Here is a 26,462-nt window from a genome sequence, read left to right as displayed (position 1 = left end):
CTAAATTTTTTTTTCAAATGAACATTTAATTTAAAGCCTTGGGCTGTGGTGAGTTTTCTATCACCACCTACAGGTTTTTAGGAACAGGCAACTGAAAAGACTACATTCTAGAATCAGTAAATACCTACATGTATCTGTGCACTCCTGGGGATCTACTGTGGACATCGACCTCCCAGCTGAATGTCAGTGTCATGGGGAGCACTTGTCAGTAATGAGAACATATCCTTGTTCTTAAGTATAAGTGGCAGAGAAAATGTTGGAAACCATCTAGCCACATTATCCTGAAAGTTCTTTGTAATACAAGGTTCTAGCAATTCAATAATTTGTAGAGAATCTGAGGTGTGTTTATTATAAATTCTAACTTGCTACTCTTGATTCATATATTTTAAAGATCATTACCTCTGAAAAATCAGTGTCTCTTCATCTTTAGCATATATATATTTCTTGACTAACTTCAGAATTAAAGTTCTTAGATATTTATTTTTGTTCCAGTTTAGAAAGAATTTGAAATTAAAGAGAAAAGATCTTTTGTTAAAGTCATATGTCTGCTGTCCTATCCTGAACGAAGTTTAAGAAATGTGTATGTGTTACAAGTAAAACTTTTTTAAGGTTAATTATGAAAATTAGTTTGATTTTATGCAATATTTCAAAGGATTTTTTTGTTATTTTTAGAGTTTATTTTTTTATTTGTGAGATAGTAGTAGGACATTATTTTGCTAACATTTGTAATTGGATAGTAATTATTTTTAGTATTGACATTTAGTTTGGGATAGTTTTCATTTTTATCAAATGTTATTTTGGACTTTTTTTTTTTTAAGCAAATACTGTGTTCCTGTGAGTGTACTACATGATGTTGAATATTTTTTAATTAAACCGGTTACTGCCTTCTGTGGTAAGATTTTTTAAATCTGGAATTGATGGATTAGTTTGAGGGGTTTAAAAACCTTTTGAAGTTACAGCGAAAGCAAATGTGTATGTTAATAATGGGATGGATAAGAGGGCCACAGGTTTCTCCATGTTCTCAAAGTGGCCTCTAATCCCCACAAGGTTAACAAGCATCTGCTCTAAATTAGACAGGGTTATGGACATACGAAAAGTAAAATAAGAACATCAGTAAGTTATAGGAACGACAGGTCCAAAGTGAGCCGGACTGTGAGCATCCTGCTAAAACAAATATCTAATTTTTCCAATAGCGTTTTATTTTTAATTAGGAGATTAGCTTAAGAAGGATTCACTGGGAAGTCCAAAGCCTATAAGTAGCTGCCATAGTATGAGGTAGGCCTACCAGTTATTTGTCTAGATATGATGTTAAATGCTATTATTTCTCATCTTTAAACTTCTCAAAGGGTCACCATACATCTTTGAGATTGTTGGAAATTTTAAATTGCAATTATATGTAATATGTATTCATTAAGGATTTAGTTAACAAAATATACTCATTATGCTAGGCTCTGGGTTATTAATATAATGAAAATGGTGCTTTAAACATAGGTCTTCAACAGACTATAATCTGTTTTCAGGAGACCTACTATCTAAAAAGGAGATATTGAATGTAAATAACTGCAGTATATAATAGTTTATTCAAGTTACCATGGAAACACCCTGAGGAAGGATCACTGAACTGCCAGAAGTCATTTAAGTGTTAGTGTAAGATTTGAAAGATGATTTGGCATTTAAGAAATACTTACCTTCTATCGATTGTGGTGTGGGTAAACCCAGTATATGCAGGATAAGAAACTGTGGAATAGTCTGATTTGTTATGGCTGATAGAGAGTAGATAGAATGTACATCTAATAGTAACAGTTGTAAACTCTAGCAGTTATTTTCAATGAAAGGTCCTCATAGGGGAACAAATCTGAATATCCAGAAAGGCACATTTTGTTTGAGATGAGTCCTCTAGTTTTTTCCAACAAGACCTTTTCTCCCTTTTTTACAGTAAACATTTAAGTGGCTGAGGCAGTATGACATTAGCATAACTGAAAGGCAAACCAGATTGTACAGTTCTTTGTACAAATTAATTAGGATTTTATCTAATAAGATGTATAGAGCTGCTAAAAGACTTCTAGCAGAGAAAATATAGTCAGATTTAACGTTTAGTAAGTTCACATCCTTCCTCTTCAGATTTGAATAATTAGAGAAGGTTAAGTCCAGAGGCAGCAAGTTTAAGTAGGCTTTTGTAGTAGTTCAGGTTAAACAGCTTCATATATCTTGAAACAGCAGTTAAAAAAAAAAAAGTGAGTGAGTGCACCTGTTGATACCGGGAATGAGGTAGAAGGCAGTCGAAGGTGATTCTTGGATCAGTTATGAGGGTAGACTGATGGGTGTATGATTATGCCCTTCACAGGGATAAATAATTCATAAGGAGGAGTACATTTAGGAACATGGATACTTAAATTCAGTTAGGCAGTGAAGTCTTGTTATGGAATTCTACACGATATAATTATTAACCTTGTACACGTATCAGCCAGAGTTGTCCTTTTAAAATTTAAGTCAGATACCCTCACCCTTCTGCTCAAAACCCTGAATGGCTTCCATCCTAGTTACAACAAAATCCTAAGCTTACCCAGACTCTGTGTGCCTACATGATTTACCCCTGATGATCTTTTCATCTCATCTTCTAAAAACACTTTTCTGTCTCATTATGCTCTAGCTACACTGACTTTTTTGCTATCTTTTGAACATAATTAGTGCATTCTTAAAATAAGGTCTTCATATTTGTTATGTTGTTGTCTAGGGATTTCTTCTCCCAAGTGTTATCATGACTTTCTTTCACTTCAGTTAGGTCTTTACTCGGATGCCACTACCCCAGCATGCTCTTCACTATTTACCATCCTAAGTAAAACAGCAGCCCTAGGCTCTTTATCCTGTACTACATTACCACCACCCAAAATTAGTTTACATGGTCAGTTTCCTTATCTGTTTGCAATATTGGAATGTAAATTTTATGTAGACCATGGGCATTGTCATGTATCACTATATGTTCAGTACTTAGAACAATACTTGCTAAACTGAGATGTTTTACCACAAATACTCAAATTTGGTAAAAGAATGAATACTGCTCTACTACCCATTCATTACCATTTATCTTCCATTGTCCCATAGTTTATGTTCTTTTCTAATTTCATATCTCTGTGTACTATAACTATTTTCATTTAACCCTTATTTGACTATGATGTTTTCATTGTTAATACAAAAATGTAAGGAATAGGATACATCTGTCTTACCGTGCTTCCTAAGGAGTCATTTATCGTACCATTTCCTCATTGGCATTTGTGGTTCTAAGCAGTACAATTGATTTTTCAAAGTACTGATGATTTTGATAAGGTATGTTGAAGAGATGATTCCTGCTCATATGTTCCAATAACAACACATTAAGCTACTTATTAAAATCTGGTATTCTTTCCTGCGTTTTGTACCTTTTCTTTTGTTGTTCCCAAGCGTTAAACTTTTTCGTCATTAGTACCTCCCCACCTCTGATCCTCTAGTCTTTTTATTTGTTTCATTTTTATTGAGATCTAATTGATACGTAAAAAGCTGGCCATATACATATACTTGTATCCATCACCAAAGTCAAGGTACTTCCAAAAACTTCCCCACTGATCTTTCATGGCTTTTTTTTTTTTTTCTTAAACTGTTGTTGTTTGCTGTTGTTTGATTTTTTGGGGGTGTCTTTTTTTATTTGTTTGTTTTAACGATTGTTTGGTCTGGCTTTCTTTTGGTCAGAATACTTAACATGAGAAGTCTTCTAATCTTGACATTCCAAAATTCCCTGTGTTCATCACTCAGAAAACCTTTCTGAGTTCTATCAACTAATGTTAATTTCACCATTGTTTGAATTTTTTTGCCTACTTTTAACTTTCTTATGCATATAATAATGATTTCTTTTATCAAACTAATAGCTTCATAAGACTATGATCTTTGAACTTTTAGGGTTTGATGATGTTTAACATATGAAAAGTAATCCATAAATTGTAATAGAAAAGTTAAGACAATGATTGGCTCATGTATTTGAAGGTTGTGATGATGAGAGATGCAGTCTGTTGTTCCCCAAACAAAAATATCCTACTGTGACTTGCAAAACAATAAATTACTTTTATAAAATAATAATATATAACTTGAAGATGTCATAAATTTTACAGTTATTTTGCTATAAAATAGCTAGTCCAAATACAATTAACTATTAATATTTATAATACCTGTTAAGACAATATAAAATGCTAATTAATAGTTAATTGCTTTAACTAGTCTATTAGTTGAACCTTATGAAATTGCTGTCTTACCACAAAGTAAGTCAAATGCTGGTATTTTCATGTGGTTAACTCCAACATATATAAAAGTCTTCCCAAAGTCTTTTCTCAACATTAATTCTCAAATATGTAAACCAATCCATATACTTCCCCATCTCTTGCCTTCTACCTATTAGGTGCTCAATAAAAAATCCATTGAATTCCTGGAAGCACAATACTGATATTTAGTCACTGCATTGTCTGTGACAAAGGCAGTTTTAACAGCCTCTGATACTCCTAAAAATCTGTGGGAAAGTTTACTTGCTTATAAAATGAAATATTACTGTTACTCTTTGTATGTTGAATTGAAATAGTTAAGAAAAGTGTATTTCCAGGACAGGTATAGCAGTGCATGCCTGTAATCTTAGCTATTTGAAAGACAGAGATGAAAGGATGGGAGGATCATGGTTCAAAGCAGCCCTGGCAAAAAAAAAGTCTCCACCATCTCAACCAATAAAAAGCTGGCATGGTGGCACACACCTGTCACCCCAGCTATACTGGAAACTTAAATAGGAGGATCACAATCCATGCAACCCTATCAAAAATAACCAAAGCAAGAAGATTTGGAAGCATGGCTCAGGTGGTAGAGCATGTGCCTAGCAAGTTCAAGGACTTGAATTCCAACCCCAGTATTGCCAGAGGTGTATGTGTGTGGCGAGGCGGGGCAGTGTTATTTCCAAAGAAGTAAATGATAGAACTACTGTCATTTTACAGAATGATAATAAAATGAATTGCTTAATTGAAAAACAGTTTTATATAGTTTGCTTAATATTTACACTTTTATATTAGAACTTCATTGAAATAAGATACTTCCTTTTATTGCTCTAAAAGAATGTTTTAATGACAATTAATTCTAGGAAGTGTAATTTTAATACTGTTTAACATAAAAGGGCTATCTATATTTACAGAGCAGTATCCTTTTTAAGATAATTTCTGAAAGAGGCCTAAGACTTTCAGAAGACAGCCAGGTTTTCATCTAATACCATTTGGGCTCATGTCTGTCTGATTTCAAAGTGTATTTGTCCCATTACATTATAAGCTTGGGAATACTACACATTTTTCTTGTTTTCCTTACTCTATTCTGATCTGAAGTACATAGTTATTTCAAATCTTTGGTTTGTTTTATGTTCCCAACACTAGATAGATGGAAGAATTGTAATCAGGAAAAGTATATTCTTTTAAATTTGGAAAGTGAATAGCTGTATTTGTAAAAGCATGTATCATATGTCATAGACAAACACCTACTAAGTAAGGATACTAACTGGTTAACTAACCAATGTGTATAGATAACTAACAAATGTGTATGTGTAATATGTGTCTTGTCTATCTATATGTTTACTTTATGATTTACTATCAAAGGGACTTAGCTATTGGAGACCGACTCCTTGGTATGAAAAGTAAATACCTTACTAAAAATAACATGTGTCTAGAAGTTTCTTCTTCGGGCAGGCAGAGTGTCTCTTGTGGTGGAGCACCTGCCTAGCAAGCATGAGGCCCTGAGTTCAAGCACCAGTACCACCCCCCCTCCTCCCAAAAAAAGGAAAAAAAACAAACTTGAAGGATTTACTTTAGGAACAGAAAAGAAGTGGAAAAAATTCATAAGTTTGAAAATTAGTTTTTCCTCCATGATATATTAATCTGAATTTGTTATTTAACAAAATATATTACAGCTCACCTTTTCCCCTTTGTATAAAGCCAAAATTACCATCCTACCATACATCTGTCTTTTCCCTTTATACATTGTCATATGGTACATGTGTGTTTTTTGTGTATATCAGGTGCTTTTTCTTAGATTCTGGTCTTAAGTCTCCTGGAGAATAGAGATTGCTTATATAATATTTTGTTTCCAAGTTAATAATGAATGCCTTCATGGTAAAAGTAGAGATGCTTAAATAACATGTAAAGATTGACCTTCCTTTCGAATAAGTACTTCCTAACTTGAAACTTAGTTTATCTATTGTTTCTTTCTTTCTTTTCTTTATTGGAAGAACACATTTGAGGCAGCTTAATACAATAGTCAGAATAGGAGATAGCATTAACTTCTAACATTTTGTAAAATTCCTTTGTTGCTGTAACAAATTATCAAATACAGTAGTTTAGGCTGGCACCCCTTGGCTGGCCTTTAATCCTACAACAACTCAGGAGGCAGAGATCAGGAACATAGTTCAAAGCCAGCTTGGGCAAATAGTTTGTGAGCCCCTATCTCAAAAATACCCAAACTGTGGAGGCTATCTTTTTGGCTCTTTGCTCTCTTCTCTCTTCCAATCCAAACAATGGGTTCGGTTTTTCTTACATCATGGCACGGTAACCTCTTCTGCCTCCCACATTTAGGGACCCTTGTGATTACATTGTGCCTGCCTGGTTAATCCAGGAGGATCTACACATTTTAATGTTGGATGATTAGCAAGCTTAATTCTATCTGTAACTTAATCCCCTTTGCTATATAAGTAACATATTAACAAAATTCTGAGATTAGAACGTGGACATCTTTGGTTGACTCATTACTTAGCCTTTTGTCATTGTTACTAAAACTAAACAGAGATGCAGCAGTAACATTATTCACTTAATTCAGAACTTTCTTAAAGTCTGAAGAGATGAGAGAAGTTTAACTTTCTCTTCATTTTATTAGGAGGAGCTCTTTTATTTATATTTTTCATATTCAGGAGACATTAGAGACTTGTCATTACTAGTATCGATAACTACTGTTTTCTACTTTTTTAGCCTAAATTTAAAGGAACACGACATTACCCATGATTAGCTATGTTTTAAATTTGCCTATATTTGTGAAGCTCTCTGAAATTTTAACAGAAATGTAGTAGAAGAGGAAGAGTGTATCTGTATAATCTGTCAGGCTTAGTCACTGAGGCATCATCAGATGCTATGCTCTTGAGTCTGAGATTTATTGATCAAGGTAAAGGAAAATTCATTGTATTTTGTGTAAAGCAAAGACAAAAGAAAACTACAAATGTGAATTTAGATTTGGATTTTTTTAACAGTAGTAAGATTCACACAACATATGGTATCCACCAAACGGATGAATAAAGAACTTGTGTAATATACATACACAAACAATGAAATTTATTGAGCCTTTAAAATGAAGAGACTGATATTTGTGATAATGTGGCTGAAAATGGAGGACATTATGCTAAGTGAAATAAGTCAAGACATAAAATACTGTACAATCTCACTTACTTGTGGGCTTTTCAAAAATAAAGTTGAGGACTGGCTACGTGGCTTAAGTGATACAGCATGTGCCTAGCAATTGTAAGGTCTTGAGTTCAACCCTCAGTATCACCAAAAAAATAAAGTTGAATAAATAGAAACAGTAGAACAGAGGTATCTGGGGTCAGGGAGAGAGAAGAAATGGGGAGAAGGTTGAAGGCACACATTTGCCATTAGGGAGGATAGGTAAGTGTAGAGATCATGTATAGCATGAGGACTGTACTTAATAACATTGTGTACTGAGGGGCTATGAGTGCAGCTCAGTGGTAGAACACTTGGCTTAGAACGCACAAGCCCAGGGTTCTATCCTAACATTGTGATAATAATAATAATATGGTGTACTGAAAGAGTAGATTTTAGGTGCTCTATAGTACACATATATGCAAAAAGGGTAACTGTAAAAGGGTAATATACATGTAAATTTGTTTGTACTAATCATTTCAATATATGTATGTTAAAACATCATTTTGTATATCTCAAACCCACCATTTTGTACATCTCAAATATATATAATAGAAAGTTAATTTAAAAAACACAACAGTAATATGATTTACTTGTTTGCTTTTTTTTTTTGCTTTGTCTTACCTAGTGGAGTTATTTTTCTTAATTACCCTCCTATAAATTCTTTTGATAGCTTTTATTTTTTTGTAAAGGTAGCTACAAGATTGTATATTACAGTGTAACAGTTCTTTATTTTTCATTTGCTGATAGATACATCAGTTGATTTAATTAGAAGATATGAAAGTGCTACATTTCACACTTACTTCTTTTTCTTTTGCGCACTTATTTTTTATAGGACCGGAAACTCCATGGTACAGCTCAGCAACTGCTCCAGGACAGCAAAACAAAAATAGAAGTCATTCGGATGCAGATTCTTCAGGCAGTCCAGACCAATGAACTGGCTTTTGATAATGGTGATGGAATAGAAATAAATTGTCATTATCTGTTATGGGCACACAGTGCTAACTAAATCCTACATAAGAAACAGACAGTGATTCAAAATTAAGGGGGAAGAGGGTTTTTTGTTTTTCTTTTTTGAGCTCTATACTCCTCATGTGGGGTGGACACTTTCAGCTATTTGGCCCTCATGTTTCAAGACGATACTGATCTGTAATGTACTTCTTCATTTTAACAAACTGTCAGGTACTTTTATCTTTAAAAATCTGTTGCCTATTTGGGAATGGCTTTGTTTTGTCTCTTTGTTTTTTTAATTCCGGAAAGAATGTTTATAGCTAGTTGTTAAATGTGGGATGAGAAAGTATAGTTGTCCCTCAATATCTGCAGGATATCCCAGGACCCAGTAGATCCTAAAGCCCATGGCTGTGCAAGTCCTTTATATGAAATAACATAGTGTTTGCATATAATGTTTGCATACCCTCTCACATACTTTAAATTATTTCTAGGTTGCTTATACCTAATACAATGTCAGTGCTATGTGAATAGTTGTTATGTGGGAATGTTGACAAGAACACAAAATCTGTACATGTTCTGTCAACACACAGACTTTTTTCCAAATATTTTCATAGGGACAGTTAAATCCCCTGATGTGTGGAACCTGCAGATATGGAGGACCAATGGTATTTGAGTCTCATGATGTTATCTCAATATCTTCAATTCCGAAATCTTAATTTCAGACTTAGAATTTATATACATAAAGGCTAAAGACTGCAGTATCATAGAAAATCATTTCTTTTTCATGATTTTTAATCGCTACATGTTTAAAAATCAAATGGTTCAACTTCAATAAATTTTGGGGCACTCTGAAGTAGTAGTAGAATGCCTGCTTAGCAACATGTGTGAGGCCATGAATTCTAACTGGGTACCACAAAAAAAAAAAGAAAGTACTGAAAACATGGACAGATTAATAAATAAATTTTGTTTTTCCCTCCTCTAGCAAAACCTGTGATAAGTCCTCTTGAACTTCGGATGGAAGAATTGAGGCATCATTTTAGGATAGAGTTTGCAGTAGCAGAAGGTGCAAAGAATGTGATGAAATTGCTTGGCTCAGGAAAAGTAACAGACAGAAAAGCACTTTCCGAAGTAATTTTAAGTGAAAATTTTAACTTATTTAATTTATTATTCAAAGAATGTAATTATTTAAATGAAAATAATTATCTCTTCCCTTTGCAAGGCTCAAGCAAGATTTAATGAATCAAGTCAGAAGTTGGACCTTTTGAAATATTCATTAGAGCAGAGATTAAACGAGCTTCCCAAAAATCATCCCAAAAGCAGTATTATTATTGAGGAGCTTTCACTTGTTGCATCGCCAACACTAAGTCCACGACAAAGTATGATATCCACGCAAAATCAATACAGCACACTGTCCAAACCAGCAGCATTGACAGGTATGCAGCACATATCCCTGTTTTTGTGGTCAGTTTTGTCAACAGCTGATCCTACATTAGTAATTGGGGGAGAGGGTGTGTACAGATTTTTTTTTAAATTTCATAAGATTCACATAATAAAATTTATTGTCATAACCATTTTGCAATATGGCAGAGGCAGTTAGTGTATTTATAATGTTGTGCAACAGTCTCCACTATCTAGTTCCAGAGTACTTTCCTTTTCCTAAAAGAAAACCATTACCCTTTAAGCAGTCACTCCCTTCCCCCCCTTCCTCCTAGCCCCTAGCCCCTTGCAGCCATTAACACTTTTTGTCTCTATGCATTTGTCTATTCTATATAATACACTGAAATGGGATTATGTAACTTTGTTCCTAACTTATTTAATTTAACATACTATTTTCATGGTTCACTCATAACATGCACCAGTACTCATTCCTTTTTATAACTGAATAATATTCTGTTTTATAGTTATACACCACATTTTCTTTATTAATTTGTCAGGATATTTTGGGTCTTCCTACCTTTGGGAAGATAGATAGGGGGGAAAAAAAGAGGAAAGGAAACAAAAAAGATTCCAACAATTAGAAACCAAATTAAAAAGAAGTAAATAAAAGGAAAAAATAAAAACAAGACAAAACAGCTAAACAAAAGCAAATTGGATGATGGGAAAGAAACAAAACAAAAATGACAAACAAAAAAACACATATTTCTTGTTTGAGAGAAGTGTCCTTGTAGTCCCTACTTTTGTCCAAGTTAGTTCTTCTAGCTGCAGTTGTTACAGAAAGAGGGCTGTGGCAGGGGTCTTGGGAGGCAGATGGAACAAGGTGATTGACACTCTCCAGGCTAGTTCTCACTATTGTTTTGGATCTGCACAGCCTTGGTAAGTGGAGATTTGGGGGGTGGTGGGGGGAGAAGGAGAAACTTCGTGTTGAAAGGCAGAGCTGAGCAGGTGTGAGTAGGGGTCAGACGGTAACTTCAAAGGGCAGGTTCACTAAACTCAGGGCCTTTTGTTGTCTTTCAGATCGCCCTTGCCCTCTCTATGTCTGCCTCTTTTGGCAGTCTCCCAGGCAGACACTGTAGTTCTGAGACCTGGAACTCTCCAGGCTGCTGTCTTTTAAATCCCCAGAGTTGCTACTTATGATTGTTTGCAGTCAAGCAGCTGCTGTAACTTGAGTTCTCAGTCAGTTTTGTTTCTTAAATTGACCTTATTCAGTGGAGTTGCTGTGGTGGAATTGGGTGGGGCGCCCACCTTAGGTGGGTTTTTTTGCTGTTTTTCCTTGCTCCTGGAAGGAACCATCAAATTATCCAATCCTCTCCCTTGCTAAGTTTGCCTTTGCTGGCAGAGTCTCACGTGGACATCGAGGAAGGGAGTTACAAAACTCTATGGGCTGTGGTTTTTCAAATTCCCTGAATTTCTCCATCTCAAAGCTTGCCTGCCTATAAGGAGCTTCAGATATCTGAGCTCTTGTTTTGGAAATTTTCCACAGGCAGTTAAGTAGGGTCACCAATTCCTTACCGTAGCTTCCTTTAACTTCTTAGCTCCATGCAAGTCAAAGCCTCGCTGCTGCCAGATGTCCCAAGACACCCTGAGCAGTGATTGCTCCTTGTTTTCAAGATATCCCAAGTACCTCAGACTTCATCCAAAGACCCTCTGTCAAGATGGTGCCTTGCCACAGCTCTCTGAGGTTGGGGAATGAGGGACTGTCTAGTTAACAGCTGGCCTGTTGTACAGGGGAAATTATACTGACTGATCACTGGAGTTGAGGTTTACAGGCAGTGTAGTTATTGTCCCAGAGCCAGGTCTGCCAGTCTGCTGTGACAGAGGTAAAGGCTTCAACTACCCCTTCCCCAGGGGAGCTGGAACTGGAGCCCAAGCCACAAACTGTTTCTTGATTTACTTTGTCGCCTTTTTGATGCACTGTGTTTTTCAGATATCCTGTCACTCTTTTGTGTTTCTCTGTGCTTTTCCTCTCTTGGGTACTTATGTATGTACTCTCTTTGTTATCCAAACTCTTACTCATGGGGTCGGGTAGAGAAAACTTTTCCTCCACCATCTTGCCCCCCTCCTCTTTCTACCTTTTGACTATTGTAAGTATTGCCCCTGTTAACATGTGTGTGCATCTGAATACATGTTTTCAATTTTGACAAATACATACCTAGGGATATGATTTCTAAGTCATTTAGTAACTATATAAATGTTCGAGGAAGTAGGAAACTGTTTTCCACAGGTGTAATTATTCCTTTACTTATTTAAATTTTTATTTCACATTTGTTGGGCTCTGTTAGGTCTATGTATGTTTATAATTGTTACATCTTATTGATGGTTGACTCAATATGTGTCATTCTTTGTCTCCTACAGTGAATTTACTTAGCTTATTTTCCTGACATGAAACTTAGCAATCCTCACTTTCTCTTTTGGTTATTATTTGCATTGAATATGTTTTTTCTATCCTTTTACTTTCAGTCTCTATGTGTATGAATCTAAAATAAGTCTCCTTTAGGTAACATATTGGATCTTTTTTTAATCCATTCTGCCATTCTATGCTTTTAATTGGATACTCTCATCTATTTGCATTTAAGGTAATTAATGATAATATGCAATAAGTTCTACTGCTAACTTCTAGGAGTTGGGTTAACAATTTTAAAGATTTGTGGCACATTTTCCCACAAGATCGCCCTTACTTCAGACACAGCTGCAAGCTTGATGTTGCAAGATCACCTACACTTTTGACCAATAAATCCCAGGATACCAGTAGCTTTGAGTTTATTAATTCACGACACAACACAGAACTCAGAAAGCACTGTACTTACTATTGTAGTTGTATTATGAAGAATACAAAGTAGAATGCAAAGATATACAGGGCAAGACCTGGAAGATCTTAAACATGAAGCTTTCATGTTCTTAGGATACATCACCTTCCTACCATATCAGTATCTGTCACCAACTAGGAAGTTAACTTCAACATTGAATGACCTGGGTTTTTATTGGAACTTTTTACTATATGGGTGTGATTGAGTGAATCATTGCCATGTGAATAAATTCAACTGTAACCTCCTGCCCTGCCCTGAAGATCAGGAGGTCAGACTGCTATCATGTGGCTCAAAGCTCCACACCCCTGATGGTATGATGAGTCTTTCTAGCATGACCATCCTCCATCCCCCATCCTGAATCTGTTTGGGCCTACCATGAAGCAACTTGTTAGCATAAATTCAAATGTTGTCTATGGGTTCCACCATGAATAACAATGACACTCCTGTCACTGGGGCAAATCCAAGGGTTTAGACACTGCTGCACAGAGACAAAGAACAGAATTCTTTTTTATGCAATGAAAAGGCTTACTTCTGCCATTTTGCTGTTTGTTTTCTGTTAATATTACTCTTTCGTTTCTAAGCTCTTTTATTTCTTTTTTGTTCAGATTTTTCTAGTCTTTTTTATTCTTTCATATCTGTCTATATTTAATTAATAAACTTCATTTTTTAGAGCATGTTAAGTTCACAGCAAAATTGAACAGAAAATACAGATAGTCTTCATAAACCTAGTTCCCATGCATGCACAGCCTTCCCACTATCAACGTCTTGCATCAGATTGGTGCAGATTTTTATAATTGGTGCATCTGCATTGGCCCATCATTATCACCCAAAGTCCATCTTTTACATTTGCATTCACTCTGATGTCTTACATTGTATAGGTTTTAATGAATGTATGATGATGCTACTCTACATTATAGAGTAGTTTCACTGCTCTAAAAATTCTGTTTTCTGCCTATTTATACCAACCTTCCCCCTTCATCTGTTCTCCTAACTATTGACAGCCCCTAATCTTTTAACTGTTTCTACAGTTTTGCTTCTTCCAGGATGTCACATAGTTGGAATCATACAGTATGTGATCTTTTCAGGCTGGTTTCTTTCACTTGGAAATATTTTCTTTGTTTTCCCTTCTTTTTATGGCTTGATAGCTCATTTCTTTTTAGTACTGAATATTTCATAATCTCAAGATACCAGTTTATTTAATGGTTTATTTAACCATTCACATCTTAGTTGCTTCCAAGTTTCAACAGTAATGAGTAAAGAACGCTGCAATAGATACCCATGTGTGCAGGTTTAAATTATTTTTTTCTTAGTGGGTGTCCTGCTGATTACATCTGACATCCTAAATTTATAACAGTCTTGCTTGAATTGCCTTCAGTAGCCTACAAAAATCTCTGCTCCTGTCCAGCTGAGTATTCCTCCATCCTTTGTATTATTGCCATAAATTATGTCTTTGTAACTATGTGTCTGTTAGCATGGATTATAATTTTTATGTATTTGTCTTCTGAATCATAAGGAAATAAGAATTAAAAACCAAAAATATAGTAATACTTTAACATTTACCTAGGGTGTTAGTTTTGCCTGTGCTCTTTAGTTTTCTTTGGTTTCAGGTTACTGCCTCTTGTCCTTTCACTTAAGTCTGAATGATTTCCTTTAGCATTTCTTTTCAACAGGTCTCCTAACAAGGAGCTACATTAATTTTTGTTTACATGGCAATCTTTAATTTTTTGTTTTGTTTTCAAATCATGGTTTTGCTATATATAGAATTCCTGATTAACTGTTTTTTCTTTTTGTACTTCAAAAGTGTCATCCTTCTCCCTCTTGACCTTTATACTTTCTGTTTGTGGTGCTGGGGATTGAACCCAATGCCTCACATGTGCTAGGGAAGTGCTGTCCTCTAGACACACATCCTGCTCATTTTATGCTTCTGATAAGAAATGCTCTTTTAATCTTATTGAGGATCTCTTATGAGTGATGAGTTACTTCTCTTGTTGCTTTCAAGAGTCTCTCTTTGTCTTTGACTTCTGATGGTTTGATTATAATGTGTCTGAGAGTGGTTCTCTTCAAGTTTAGCCTGTTTAGAATGCTTGAACTGCTTGTTATATAAGTTCATATCTTTCATCAAATTTGGAACATTTTCACCATTATTTCTTCAAATATTCTTTTTTCCCTCTTCTCCTTTAGGATTTCTAGTATGCTTATGTTTGCGTGCTTTATGGTATATCACATCTCCTTTAGGTCTTAGGCACTTTTATTTTTTTTCCCTGATCCCAAGACTAGAAAATTTTCAATTTTCCTGCCTATAAGTTGGCTAATTTTTTTCTTCTACCTACTCAAAGCTGTGGTTGTACCTTTAGTTATTATATTTTTCACTTCTAGAATTTGTGCGGTTCTTTTGTTTTTTATAATTTCTTTTGCCTTATTACTGCTCTGTATTTTTTACATTCTCCATATCTTTCTCTATAGTTTCTTTTAGTTTTTATTTTTTAGCATATTTAAGATAGTTGGTTAAAGTCTTTATCTAGTAAGTCCAGTATCTTGGCTTCCTCAAGGACAGTTTTTCATTTCACTTTTTTCTGTGAATATGTTAGCTTCATAATTCAAATATTCCCTTTCCCAAGGATACTTTCCTCATAAATCAAGTACTACTCTTCCCCACGATTTCTTTTTGCTGCTCTGTTAAATATAGTTGTTGGTTTAGTGCTGTTTGTAATTTATTCTGTAAGGACTGTATTCTTTGTCTCATGATCAATCCCTAAAATGTCTGTTTCATTTAGTGATGTTTTGACAGACATTTCCTTTAATGGCTGAAAAGAAAATATAAATTAATTATCTAGTCTTTTCTGCTGGACTCCATGGTGTCAGTATATTAGTCATAATTCCTTTTTTTGGTGGGGGGGAGGTGCAGTGTTGGGATTGAACCCAGGGCCTCATGCATGCTAGACAAGTGCTCTACCACTGAGCTATACCTCCAGCCCTGTTGGTTGTACTGTTATCTTTCACCCAGACAATTTACAACTCTGCCTTTGCTTGCATGAATTAGAGAGTCAATCAGAAGTGACAGGTTAAGACCTCAGGTCTCACAATTTCCCTTGCTGAGCATTTTCTTGGTTCTAATAAACCTTTGACTGTTTTCCACGATTCTGATAAAGGTGATCCTGACAGATTTGGGGTTTTTGTCTTGTTTTGTTTTTCTCCTTGTGTTTCTGTGGAGACACGGTCTTTAGACTTGCTACTCACCAACATTTTCTCTGATATCACTTACCATTGTCACTCTTCTATTTGTTCTAATGTAATACAGACGTTTACTTCTTGGATATTCTTGTTTTTAAATTTTAATATTCTGGGTTGTGAAGGTAAAGAATGTAGTTTTAAGCTATTTCTAATGTGGTTTTATATACAGTTGCAATTATGTCATTCTCATAAAAGAAACTTGTAGATGATTAATAAAGATCTTAATTCCCTCCAGACTTTTTTTTTCTAAATGAAAGCAGGTGGTAAACCTTGCCATGTCCTGATATATTGAAATTACTCAAATATTTAATAAGCTACCAGGATTTGAAGTAGTAGCCAGATGTTTTCAGTTTCCCCAGTATGACTTTTACAGCTGAGCATTTATAGTGGAAATGAGCAAAGTTTGCCAGTTTTAACAACAACAAAGGAAGTAAAACACAAACACAGCAAGTTGTTTCCTTTAAACTAAAATAAAAATGATACCCATAATGTTTAATGTTTTATCACTCTGTAGCATAACAAAACATGAAGATTGAGGTTCCATCCCTTCCCATCCAATAGATTTGAAACATAGTTTACACTTTGGAGAATTCACCTATTTTAAGTATACAATTTTAACATTTTTAGTAGATACATATGAATGTGTTTGTGACACTGTCATCAATACCCAGTTTTCAAAGCAATATTATAGAGGTGTTTTAGGTGTGCAGTGCACTACACATACTTAAAATCGATAGTCTTGCTTTTGTGGTTTCCAGTGAGGAGTGTTCTGCTACCCTAATCTGTTTCTCTGTCTATGACATGTTTTTTTTCCTGCTGCTTTTAGTGTTTTCTCTTTATCACTGGTTTTGAAAAATTGGATTATGATGTTTTGGTTTGGTTTACTTCTCTGTTTAGTATTGTAATTCTTAGGTTTATGGTTTTCATCACTTGGGGAGAATTCTTAGTCCTTCTCATTGCCATTTATGTATCCTGTTGCCTATTCGCTGCACTTCATCGGGGCTTCAATTAAACAGATGTTAGGCTACTTGAAGTTCAATTCATAGTTCACATATGCACTTTGATTTTTCCCATGTGAAGTCTTTATTTTTGATCATTTCTATTCTGTCTTCATCTTTTTTTGGGGGGTGGGTGGGACTGGGTTTTAACTTGCAAAGCATGCACTTTACCACTTGAGCCACACCTCCAGCCCATTTTGCTTTGGTTTATTTGGAGATGGAGTCTCATGAACTGTTTGAACTGGCTGACCTCAAACCTTGATCCTCCCGATCTCAGCCTCCCAAGTAGCTAAGATTATAAGCAGGAGCCACCAGTGCCCGGTGTATGTCTTCATCTTCAGTAACGTATTCTCATGCCACCTTTTATCTGCCACCAAGTCCACTCAGTGTGTTTTTTAAGAAATCTTGGACATTGTCATTTTTATCTCTAGAAATTTGGTTTAGGTCTTTTTATTAATTGTTACATGTCTCTTTACTCAGCTTTAGAACAGATGGAATATAATTAAAATTGCTTTAATGTCCTCACTAATTCTAACATCCATGTCAGGACACTAAATTTGGGTTAATTTTTAATGCAGCAATACAAAATGAAACACTTGATAATCTTTGATCAGATGGCAGACATTGTGAGTTTTACCTTGGTAGATACTGGATATTTTTCATTCCCGTAAAATAATCTTAAGCTTTGCTCTAGTTCGCAGTTGCTTTTAGTATCTACAGATCTATGGTTCCAAGGAGACCACCATTGAGGAAAAGCTTCAAGTGCTCAGGATGCATACAGCTCAGGAATACTGCAGATGCTTGCTTCACGTTTCTCCTAACGCTGCCCGTCTTCTGCTAAAGACATGATATGCTTTAATAAATCTCAAATTTTCACTTAAATTAAGCACATTTATTTTAACCTTGCTATTTGGGAGGCTTATTTCCACAAAATTAAGGACAAGGAAAATGCTTCAGCAACTTGCATAATGATTTAAACACAACTGATGGTAATTCAGGACTGACTGAAAGCTTCTCCAGTTAACTCAGCTATATAATGCGCGCGGAGGAATTTAAAAATTTTTATGAAATTTCTTTGTACTTTAAAAAAGTTTTTCTGACTGTGCTTGGTCAAAATCACGTATAATAATCCACAGATAATTTAAGCTGCTTTTGAGTTTTGGGTTTTTTTAAGTATCATATGGATAATTGTTCTTTCTGATAGGACAAGACTCTTAGTATTCACTCTAGTACTCCATGAATTCATATTTTATTTTCTTTCTTTTTTTTTCCTTCATGGTCCTTGCTTATTGAACTCAGGGCCTTGCACATGCTAGACACATACTCTACTACTTGAGCCATGCCCCAGTCCTGAATTGATATTTTCAACCACAGTTGGTAAGGACACTATTCCTGCCTGTGTCCACTAAGTATGGTTCTTTGTTGTCTGTTCAGGTGTTCCTGTCTCAGGTATGCTCTTAACAGGCAGGTGCTAATTCAGTACTTTGAATGTATATATGTGGAGGGGTCTCTGTTTCTGACAAGCTCTTTCCTTTCCCCTGTAAACTTGAGCTGCCTTGATCTTCTTGTGATCTCACTGTTGGCTCCACCTGAATTCTCCCTCCCTGTGCATTTGCAGCAATCTCAGGACTTATCTCATTTGTTTTCCATCCCTCAAGAATTGCTCTTCTTCCATTGCCTGGTGTCCATTGTCTTTAACACCTTTTTTCCCCATGGGTTTTTGTTTTGTTTGTTTGTTTGTTTGTTTTAGTTGTTTGAATTAGGAGATTTTCTAACCAACTTCTTGATTAGAATTGTTAAATCCTTCAGTTACTTTTCAATAATTTAAAACATTAAATAAAATTAAATTTTAAAAATTTAGTGAGATAGCTTTATTAGGAAATATTCCTCCTAAAATGTTATGCTGTGTGCTATAGCTAAAATTTTAAGACAGGAGCAACATTTTTAATTCTAAAGTTAGCCCAAATAATGACAAAGCCATGTCTCCAGATAGCCTAAGTTGTACAGTTCCACAGTTTCATTTTGAACACATTTAGTATTTGCCTAAGGAAATTGCAGTTATTTTATGCTTAATTACAATCTGTATTTACTTGATTAACCTGTCAGAAGGGAAAGATAATATGGTAATTTCACATCTCAGAACAGGAACTGTTTATTTATGCAAAAAAAATCCTATAAAGTCTTTTTCTGTGTTAATGCATTAACTACTAAACACAATAGTTATTCATAGTCAGTATTCCTTGTTTCTAATTTCTGTACATTATTTTAATAGGTATATTATTTTCTTTGTGTTTCCCCTCTCATATTCTCTTTCCACATAACTCCATAATTCTTCAATGCAACTCTAAAACTATAAAATGAGAGTTCACATACATAAGATGTTTATGTAACCTTACTTTATTTACTACAGAAAACTTTAGGAGATATTCTTTCTTTCTTTTCCTCTTTTTCCTTCCTCTTCCCTTTCTCCTTCCTTCCTTCCTTCCTTCTTTCCTTCCTGCCCTCCCTCCCTTCCTTTCTTTATGTCTGCCTGGTTTTTTATTTTTGTGGGTTTTTTGCAGGTATGTCTCCTAGTGTAGACCAGGTTGACTTGGAACATGTGTAGCTCAGGCTCACCTCAAACTCTAGGCTGGACTACATAGCAAGACACTGTTACCAAATAAAGAAAAAAAACAAAAAAAGTGTCTTCATGATTTCTGAGTTAAACAGGAAAGGTGATAAAGGTGATGGATTCCTCACAGATCCTCTAGGAGAAGAATTTTTGTTATTTTAGCAATTTTTTTCTCATTTTTCAATAGGTAACAGGCATAGTTCTATATATTAGGAATGATGTTATTTGATATTTATGTTGTAGGTACATTGGAAGTTCGACTTATGGGATGCCAAGATATACTAGAGAATGTCCCTGGACGGTCAAAAGCAACATCGTTTGCACTACCTGGTTGGAGTCCAAGTGAAACCAGATCATCTTTCATGAGCAGAACCAGTAAAAGTAAAAGTGGAAGTAGTCGAAATCTCCTGAAAACTGATGACTTGTCCAGTTCAGTAGCCATCTTTTTAAAATCATACAGCAAATTAAAGGGATTAAGTCAGGGGTTTATAAATGGGGCCAGAGGAAACAGAGAAGTGTCCAAATGGGATTTTAAAAACTTGAAAGATATAATTTCTGAAATTTAAAAATACTGAAACCTATAATAATAGGAAACAAATTTTAATGTATTAAAAATATATGAAAATGCTGATAGAGTGGCTCAAGTGATAGAGTGCCTGCCTAACGAGCATGAAGCCCTAATACAAGTACCACCAAAGAAATTGTATGTGTGTGTGTGTGTGAATGAATAACAAATAAGATTCTTTAGGAAGAATGAAATATTGAGCATTACTTTTCATGCCGACTGAAGGTATATAGAGACTAAGGCTTGTCCTTGTAGTAGGATCCCATCTTGATTCTTTCAGTGGTGTAGTGACACTTCCAAGCTAGCATTGAAATTTTGGTAACAGCTACTGCTGGACCAGACCCTTATATGCTGGGATGATAATCCAGTAGTCAGCTTTGATAGGACATGGAAGGACAGAGTTGAGGATAGTAAAATGCAGGAAGCTTAGGAAGACATTCAAGAATATAACTTTACATTATATATAAATGTGTAACTGGGGGTGTAAGGCACATGACTAGTCAATAGAAACAGGTGAGTTCGTCTGTGCTTTCCTGTGTTTAGAGAGAAATATTTGGGAAAATGTGAAAATGCATTATTTGAAACAAATGTAGAGGGGTAAAAAAAGTGGATGATCAGTATTAAATACATGCAGTGTGGTAAGCAGCTACTCATCACCTGTTAGTCCTTTAGTCACTTTCTTATACATACAAAATAGATAGCAATTACTATTTGTGTTTCCATCAGACACAAAGGATAATTTAGGAAGGTCTAGTAGGGGTGTTTATAGATAAATAGATAGATAGATAGATACCCACTTAAGATCAAAAGCTTCAAATTAATTATGAAACACTTTATTTTCAAAGTCTTAAGACTTTGATGCTATTAAATAGTGGTACCTATTAAAATTTAAAGGTTTATAAGGTTTTTAAACAGATTTATGAATTTAATTACAGATGATGTCTGTGCTGTTTTGAAGCTAGATAATACTGTCGTTGGTCAAACTAGCTGGAAACCCATTTCCAATCAGTCGTGGGACCAGAAGTTTACACTGGAACTGGACAGGGTAAGATAAGGAATTTTTACTTGAATTTTCATTGTGTTTGTAATTCATTTAAAATGTAAGTTTTATTTTTTGGAAGACTTGAAGTTTTATTTATAACAAGAATAAAAGATCTTAGGTATTTTTGATATTTATCATTTGAGAAGTTATATATGTAAATCTACCATAAAATGTAAGTGAATACAGATTGCTACAATAACTTTCATTTATACAGTAACTATTTCAAAAAGTCAGCACCCAGGTGAAATCTAATGTTATTTTATTTATATGTGTGTATGGCAGGAGTAGGGTGTAGGGAAGGCTGCTTTTTTGGATTTTTTGTTTTTTTTGACAGGATCTCAGCCCAGGCAAGCCTGGAACTCTCTGTGTAACTCAGCCTGGCCTCAAGCTTTCTATCTTCCTGCCTCAGCCTGTGCTAGGATTATAGGCATGCACCACCATGCCCAGCTATTTATTATTTTAATATTGCAGTCTCACCACTAAAGCAATTCTACTGACTCAGGATTTGTAGGTTATTATAACAAAACTGGATTTGAAAGGATTTCTTATCAACTAGCCTTTCATATGTCTCAGTGACTTTCATGAATCTGTGACTGTGGAACCCAACAGAAAGTAACTTTGTTTTTTTTTTTTTGTTGGGGGTGTTTATTTTATTATTCATATGTGCATACAAGGCTTGGGTCATTTCTCCCCCCTGCCCCCACCCCCTCCCTTACCACCCACTCTGCCCCCTCCCTCTCCCCCCGACCCCCTCAATACCCAGCAGAAACTATTTTGCCCTTATTTCTAATTTTGTTGTAGAGAGAGTATAAGCAATAATAGGAAGGAACAAGGGTTTTTGCTGGTTGAGATAAGGATAGCTATACAGGGAGTTGACTCACATTAATTTCCTGTGCGTGTGTGTTACCTTCTAGGTTAATTCTTTTTGATCTCACCTTTTCTGTAGTTCCTGGTCCCCTTTTCCTATTGGTCTCAGTTGCTTTTAAGGTATCTGCTTTAGTTTCTCTGCGTTAAGGGCAACAAATGCTAGCTAGTTTTTTAGGTGTCTTACCTATCCTCACCTCTCCCTTGTGTGCTCTCGCTTTTATCATGTGCTCAAAGTCCAATCCCATTGTTGTGTTTGCCCTTGATCTAATGTCCACATATGAGGGAGAACATACGATTTTTGGTCTTTTGGGCCAGGCTAACCTCACTCAGAATGATGTTCTCCAATTCCATCCATTTACCAGCGAATGATAACATTTCGTTCTTCTTCATGGCTGCATAAAATTCCATTGTATATAGATACCACATTTTCTTGATCCATTCGTCAGTAGTGGGGCATCTTGGCTGTTTCCGTAACTTGGCTATTGTGAATAGTGCCGCAATAAACATGGGTGTGCAGGTGCCTCTGGAGTAACCTGTGTCACAGTCTTTTGGGTATATCCCCAAGAGTGGTATTGCTGGATCAAATGGTAGATCAATGTTTAGCTTTTTAAGTAGCCTCTAAATTTTTTTCCAGAGTGGTTGTACTAGTTTACATTCCCACCAACACAGAAAGTAACTTTGTACATGGTGCATATAAATCTGCACTGAAAGATTTATTTATTTTGGTGATAGGTTTATTTTAGATTTAGATTCATCCATTGGTGTGGTATGAATTTAAATTTATCAAAATTTAATTGTAATTTGATCTAAAAATTAAGATATTAAATTTTTTAATTTTAGTATTCGCATTCATGTTGTGTAGATGAAATTTTAATAGCTACACTTATTATTGAAAGCAGATTTACAGTGTTTAATGATGATGCATACTATGAAAGTATTTTGGTGATTATGCCCCTAGTTTGTACTTGTAAAATGTTTTTCTAATTTATTTTGTTCTGTCTTCAGAGTGAGCATCCTAGTTCAGGCATGTATTGTTTATTGCTTTTCTTAGTTCAAAATTGTATCTGCCACTGAATGTTGTATGTACTTTGTACGAAATCTTTAACCTTTTATGTATGCCAGTTTCCTTATCTTTAGACTGTCTACTTAATAAAATTTATGAGGACTATATGTGAAGATTAAGTTCTGTAAAAATCTTAGAATAATGGTAAGAACTTAATTAATGTTGGCTGTTGTTCACTAAAATAATCTACTAACTAATCTCCTTGTATCTAAATACCAGACTTAGCTTTGATGAATACTCTTTTATCCTGGCATTTATTCTCAGGTTTATGATGCATTCATTTATTCTTAATCAACAAGTATTCATTGATTCCAGCTGTATTTCATATACTTCTGGGTGATAAATTAACAATAACACAATAAATAAACAAGGTCTCTCCAAGTTCCCTCAAGGAGCTTGCACTGCATTGACTTTCCAGTAAATATCTGATTAATTGCAGGCTTTTTACCATTTCATCAAAACTGTCCACTGGCTCATTTTCCAGACATACCTTTATTTTGATGATCTCAGTTTAAAAGATAACTGAGGACGTGCTAGCATAAGGTATCTTCATTTTTTATAAATGGGCATGGGAAATACAAATCAGAAAATTTGACCTTGTAATTTGTGTGAAATACAAATTTGAGGGAGGAAAAACTAAAAGCATGTAAACATCATGTGATGAGAGTTTGAACTAAATATGGCAGTAGCAATAGGAAAAAAAACTATGTGGGAAACAAAAAAAATCAAAATAACTTAATAACCAATTGGATCTGAATGTAGAGGAAGGAATTTGTCTAAAAGTAGCAAAGGAAATGATGCCACAGAACTTGGAGGAGATCAATATTGGACGAGAATGGGTTCTGCTTTACTAGTTTGTTAGTAGTTAAATAAACATGTGGAACTGGAGGTCATGGCTGGAGTTCTGGTTAGAGGCCGTAAGTGAACCCTACCATCCCATTCTGTAAGATCATGTAATTCATTCTTCATATATTTATCGATGATAATCTTACATATAATAGACATTTACTAAGTTCTGCTGAGGTTTGTGGAGATAATACATAGCCATAGCTGTAATGGAACTCTTCAGGGTTAATAATCACTGATTGTTCAGTGCCAAGCAGCGTTCTAGATGCTGATCCTGATTGGTCAAAGTTCCTATGCTTATAGAGAGGGAAAATAAATTATAAAGAAGTGTTTTAAAAGTTACACATGCAGTGAAGGAAATAGAGTCTACTGATGGGAGGGAGTGGGAGTGAGGAAGTACTTCACATAGTAATTAGGGAAATTCTCTTGAGGAGACCAAACTTGACCTGAGACCTGATGAGTAAAAAGTGGATAGAGTTGCAAAGATCTAGAGAGTGTTCCCAACAGAACAAACAAACACACCTCCCTAAGGTAGCGGAGAGCTTGGTGTGCTACAGAAAGAAAAATTGTGAGGTAGAAGAGTAGTCTGAAGTAAAACAGCAGAGGGAGGTAGGTGCCAGATTAATAATAGAGACTTTAGAGGCTATGGGTTGGAAGAGAAAGGGCTTTTTTTGTTGTTGGTATTGTTTTACCATTTGAGACAAGATCTCACTATATAGCCCCAGTTAGCCTAGAACTGGGGACAGCGCTCAGGCTGGCCTCAAACTCCTAATCTTCGCAGGCATGCACTACTACTCTTTTGAAGGGCTTTTGATTGAGGGAATCAACGTCCTCTTGTTTTACCTATGGTGAATGAATTGATAAAAAATAAGTACCATCTACGATAGAAGGTAATAAAAGTTACCCATAATAGGAAAGAATTTATTTACTTTTATTATTGTGCTGGGTAAAGTTCTTATAATATATCAAATATATCATACTTGAATTCACCCCCTCCACCATTCTCCTTTATCCCCCCTCCCCTAATGGGAGAGAGTCAGAAGCAATATCCACAGGTAGAAGGAAGAAAAAAGATTTGCCAAAGAGAAGTGGAAAACTTTGAGTTGGATCAGATCATACATAGCACATTATATAAACTCTTCCAAGTAAGAATTGCCAGAATGTGAGATGGTGAATGTGCTGTTACATATAGAGCAATTGAGGGGAAATGGAACTTAAAACCTATTAAAGAAGAGTTTTAACAGAAACTGGATAATTATCTTTAAAACTGAATTGGAACATGTGAAGAAAGAATGAGACTAACAATAGCAGTGGGTTTCATTTGAGTGTCAGCACTGTCAGTCGGCAGTGACTTTGTGGAGCATACCCTGAATGACCTTTCCTGGGCGGGCTCAGGCCTTGAGAGGTTGCTCTGATCCAGCAGCAGTTTTACCAGGTGCTTGGGGAAGAGATCAACTATGAACCTCATGGCTTTGAAAGCAAGAGTTAGTGCTTGGCAGGATTTCACTCCAGTACAATGAAGAATAATACTATTCATAAATGCAGTAAGCTATTATATTTACTTTCATTAAAGTCTAATAACTCATAGCAGACATTAAAATGGAGACATTAAGGACACTTTTGTGTCAGAAAAGTGTTATACTTCTGAGATTTTTTTTCAACCCTGAGATTTTTCTCCTTGAGGGTTAGAGAAGAATTAGTATTACATGTTATACATTAGCTATTTAAATAGCAACACCAGTATAATTTAGTCAAGCTTCTTGGAGAGAGAAATATAGTTGGGGTTGTTAATGTTTATAGTTACATTCTTCATGTCTTATAGTCCATCTTCTACTTATTAACTGTTTGATAGTGGGGCAACTTAGTGAAACAAATGGGACTAAGTAAATATAAGAATGTTAGGAAGAAAAATTGAAGTGGTGTATATATAACACCTTGCATTATCCAATCATTCAATGATATTATTTCTTTGTTTTAACCCTAAGCTTTGAAGTATAACTATAGATTTTAATCTGATAAAAGGGCATTTCAAGTAATTGGTTGAATGTCATTTTCATTCATTTCACAGACTACTTAAAAGTAGTTCAGGATTTTGATGGGTGATACCAAAAGGAAGGGGCCTGGGGATGTGGCTCAGTGGTAGAGTAGAGCACTTGGCTAGTATGCATGAGCCCCTGGGTTTGATATCAGCATCACACACATGCACATACACATGAGAAAGAGAGTGGGAGGGGGGAGGTAATGAGGGAGGGGGAATTTTGTTAGAAAATGACTGGCTAGGAAATCTCACTTGTGGCAAGGTTACTGTTATCATAGAGTTTTATATTTTAAGAACTTCTTATACTTAAGAAACAGAGAAGTAGCATAGTACATACTAATAAATTTCAAAACTTGTACTAGGCATTCAGTGTTACACTTCTAAATGGATGCACATTCATCTATGGTGATTTCAATAAGATATAAAGATAGCAGTGATACAGAGAGCAAAAAGTAAAAGATGCTGACTGCCTGGAAAAGAGAAAACAGTTTATAATTGCCTAAACTATTTCATCTCTATGATAATCAGACATCCTTC

General features: G+C 35.2%; 1 protein-coding gene across 6 annotated transcripts in view; it reads left to right on the top strand.

Annotated features, from left to right (window-relative positions):
- The window catches only part of Pkn2 (protein kinase N2), a 116,921-nt gene that overhangs the window by 55,876 nt on the left and 34,583 nt on the right, over positions 1 to 26,462 (top strand). For all 6 annotated transcript variants that reach the window (XM_074079502.1, XM_074079500.1, XM_074079501.1 and 3 more), the window contains 5 exons: positions 8,305 to 8,422; positions 9,403 to 9,548; positions 9,640 to 9,853; positions 19,748 to 19,933; positions 21,005 to 21,114. In XM_074079502.1, the coding sequence (XP_073935603.1) occupies positions 8,305 to 8,422; positions 9,403 to 9,548; positions 9,640 to 9,853; positions 19,748 to 19,933; positions 21,005 to 21,114 (774 nt within the window). The remainder of the gene's footprint in view (positions 1 to 8,304; positions 8,423 to 9,402; positions 9,549 to 9,639; positions 9,854 to 19,747; positions 19,934 to 21,004; positions 21,115 to 26,462) is intronic.

Source organism: Castor canadensis, chromosome 7, assembly GCF_047511655.1.
Source record: "Castor canadensis chromosome 7, mCasCan1.hap1v2, whole genome shotgun sequence".
Lineage (NCBI taxonomy): Eukaryota > Metazoa > Chordata > Mammalia > Rodentia > Castoridae > Castor > Castor canadensis.
The sequence above is the reverse complement of the archived record's forward strand: the minus strand, read 5'-3'. Positions and strand labels throughout refer to the sequence as shown.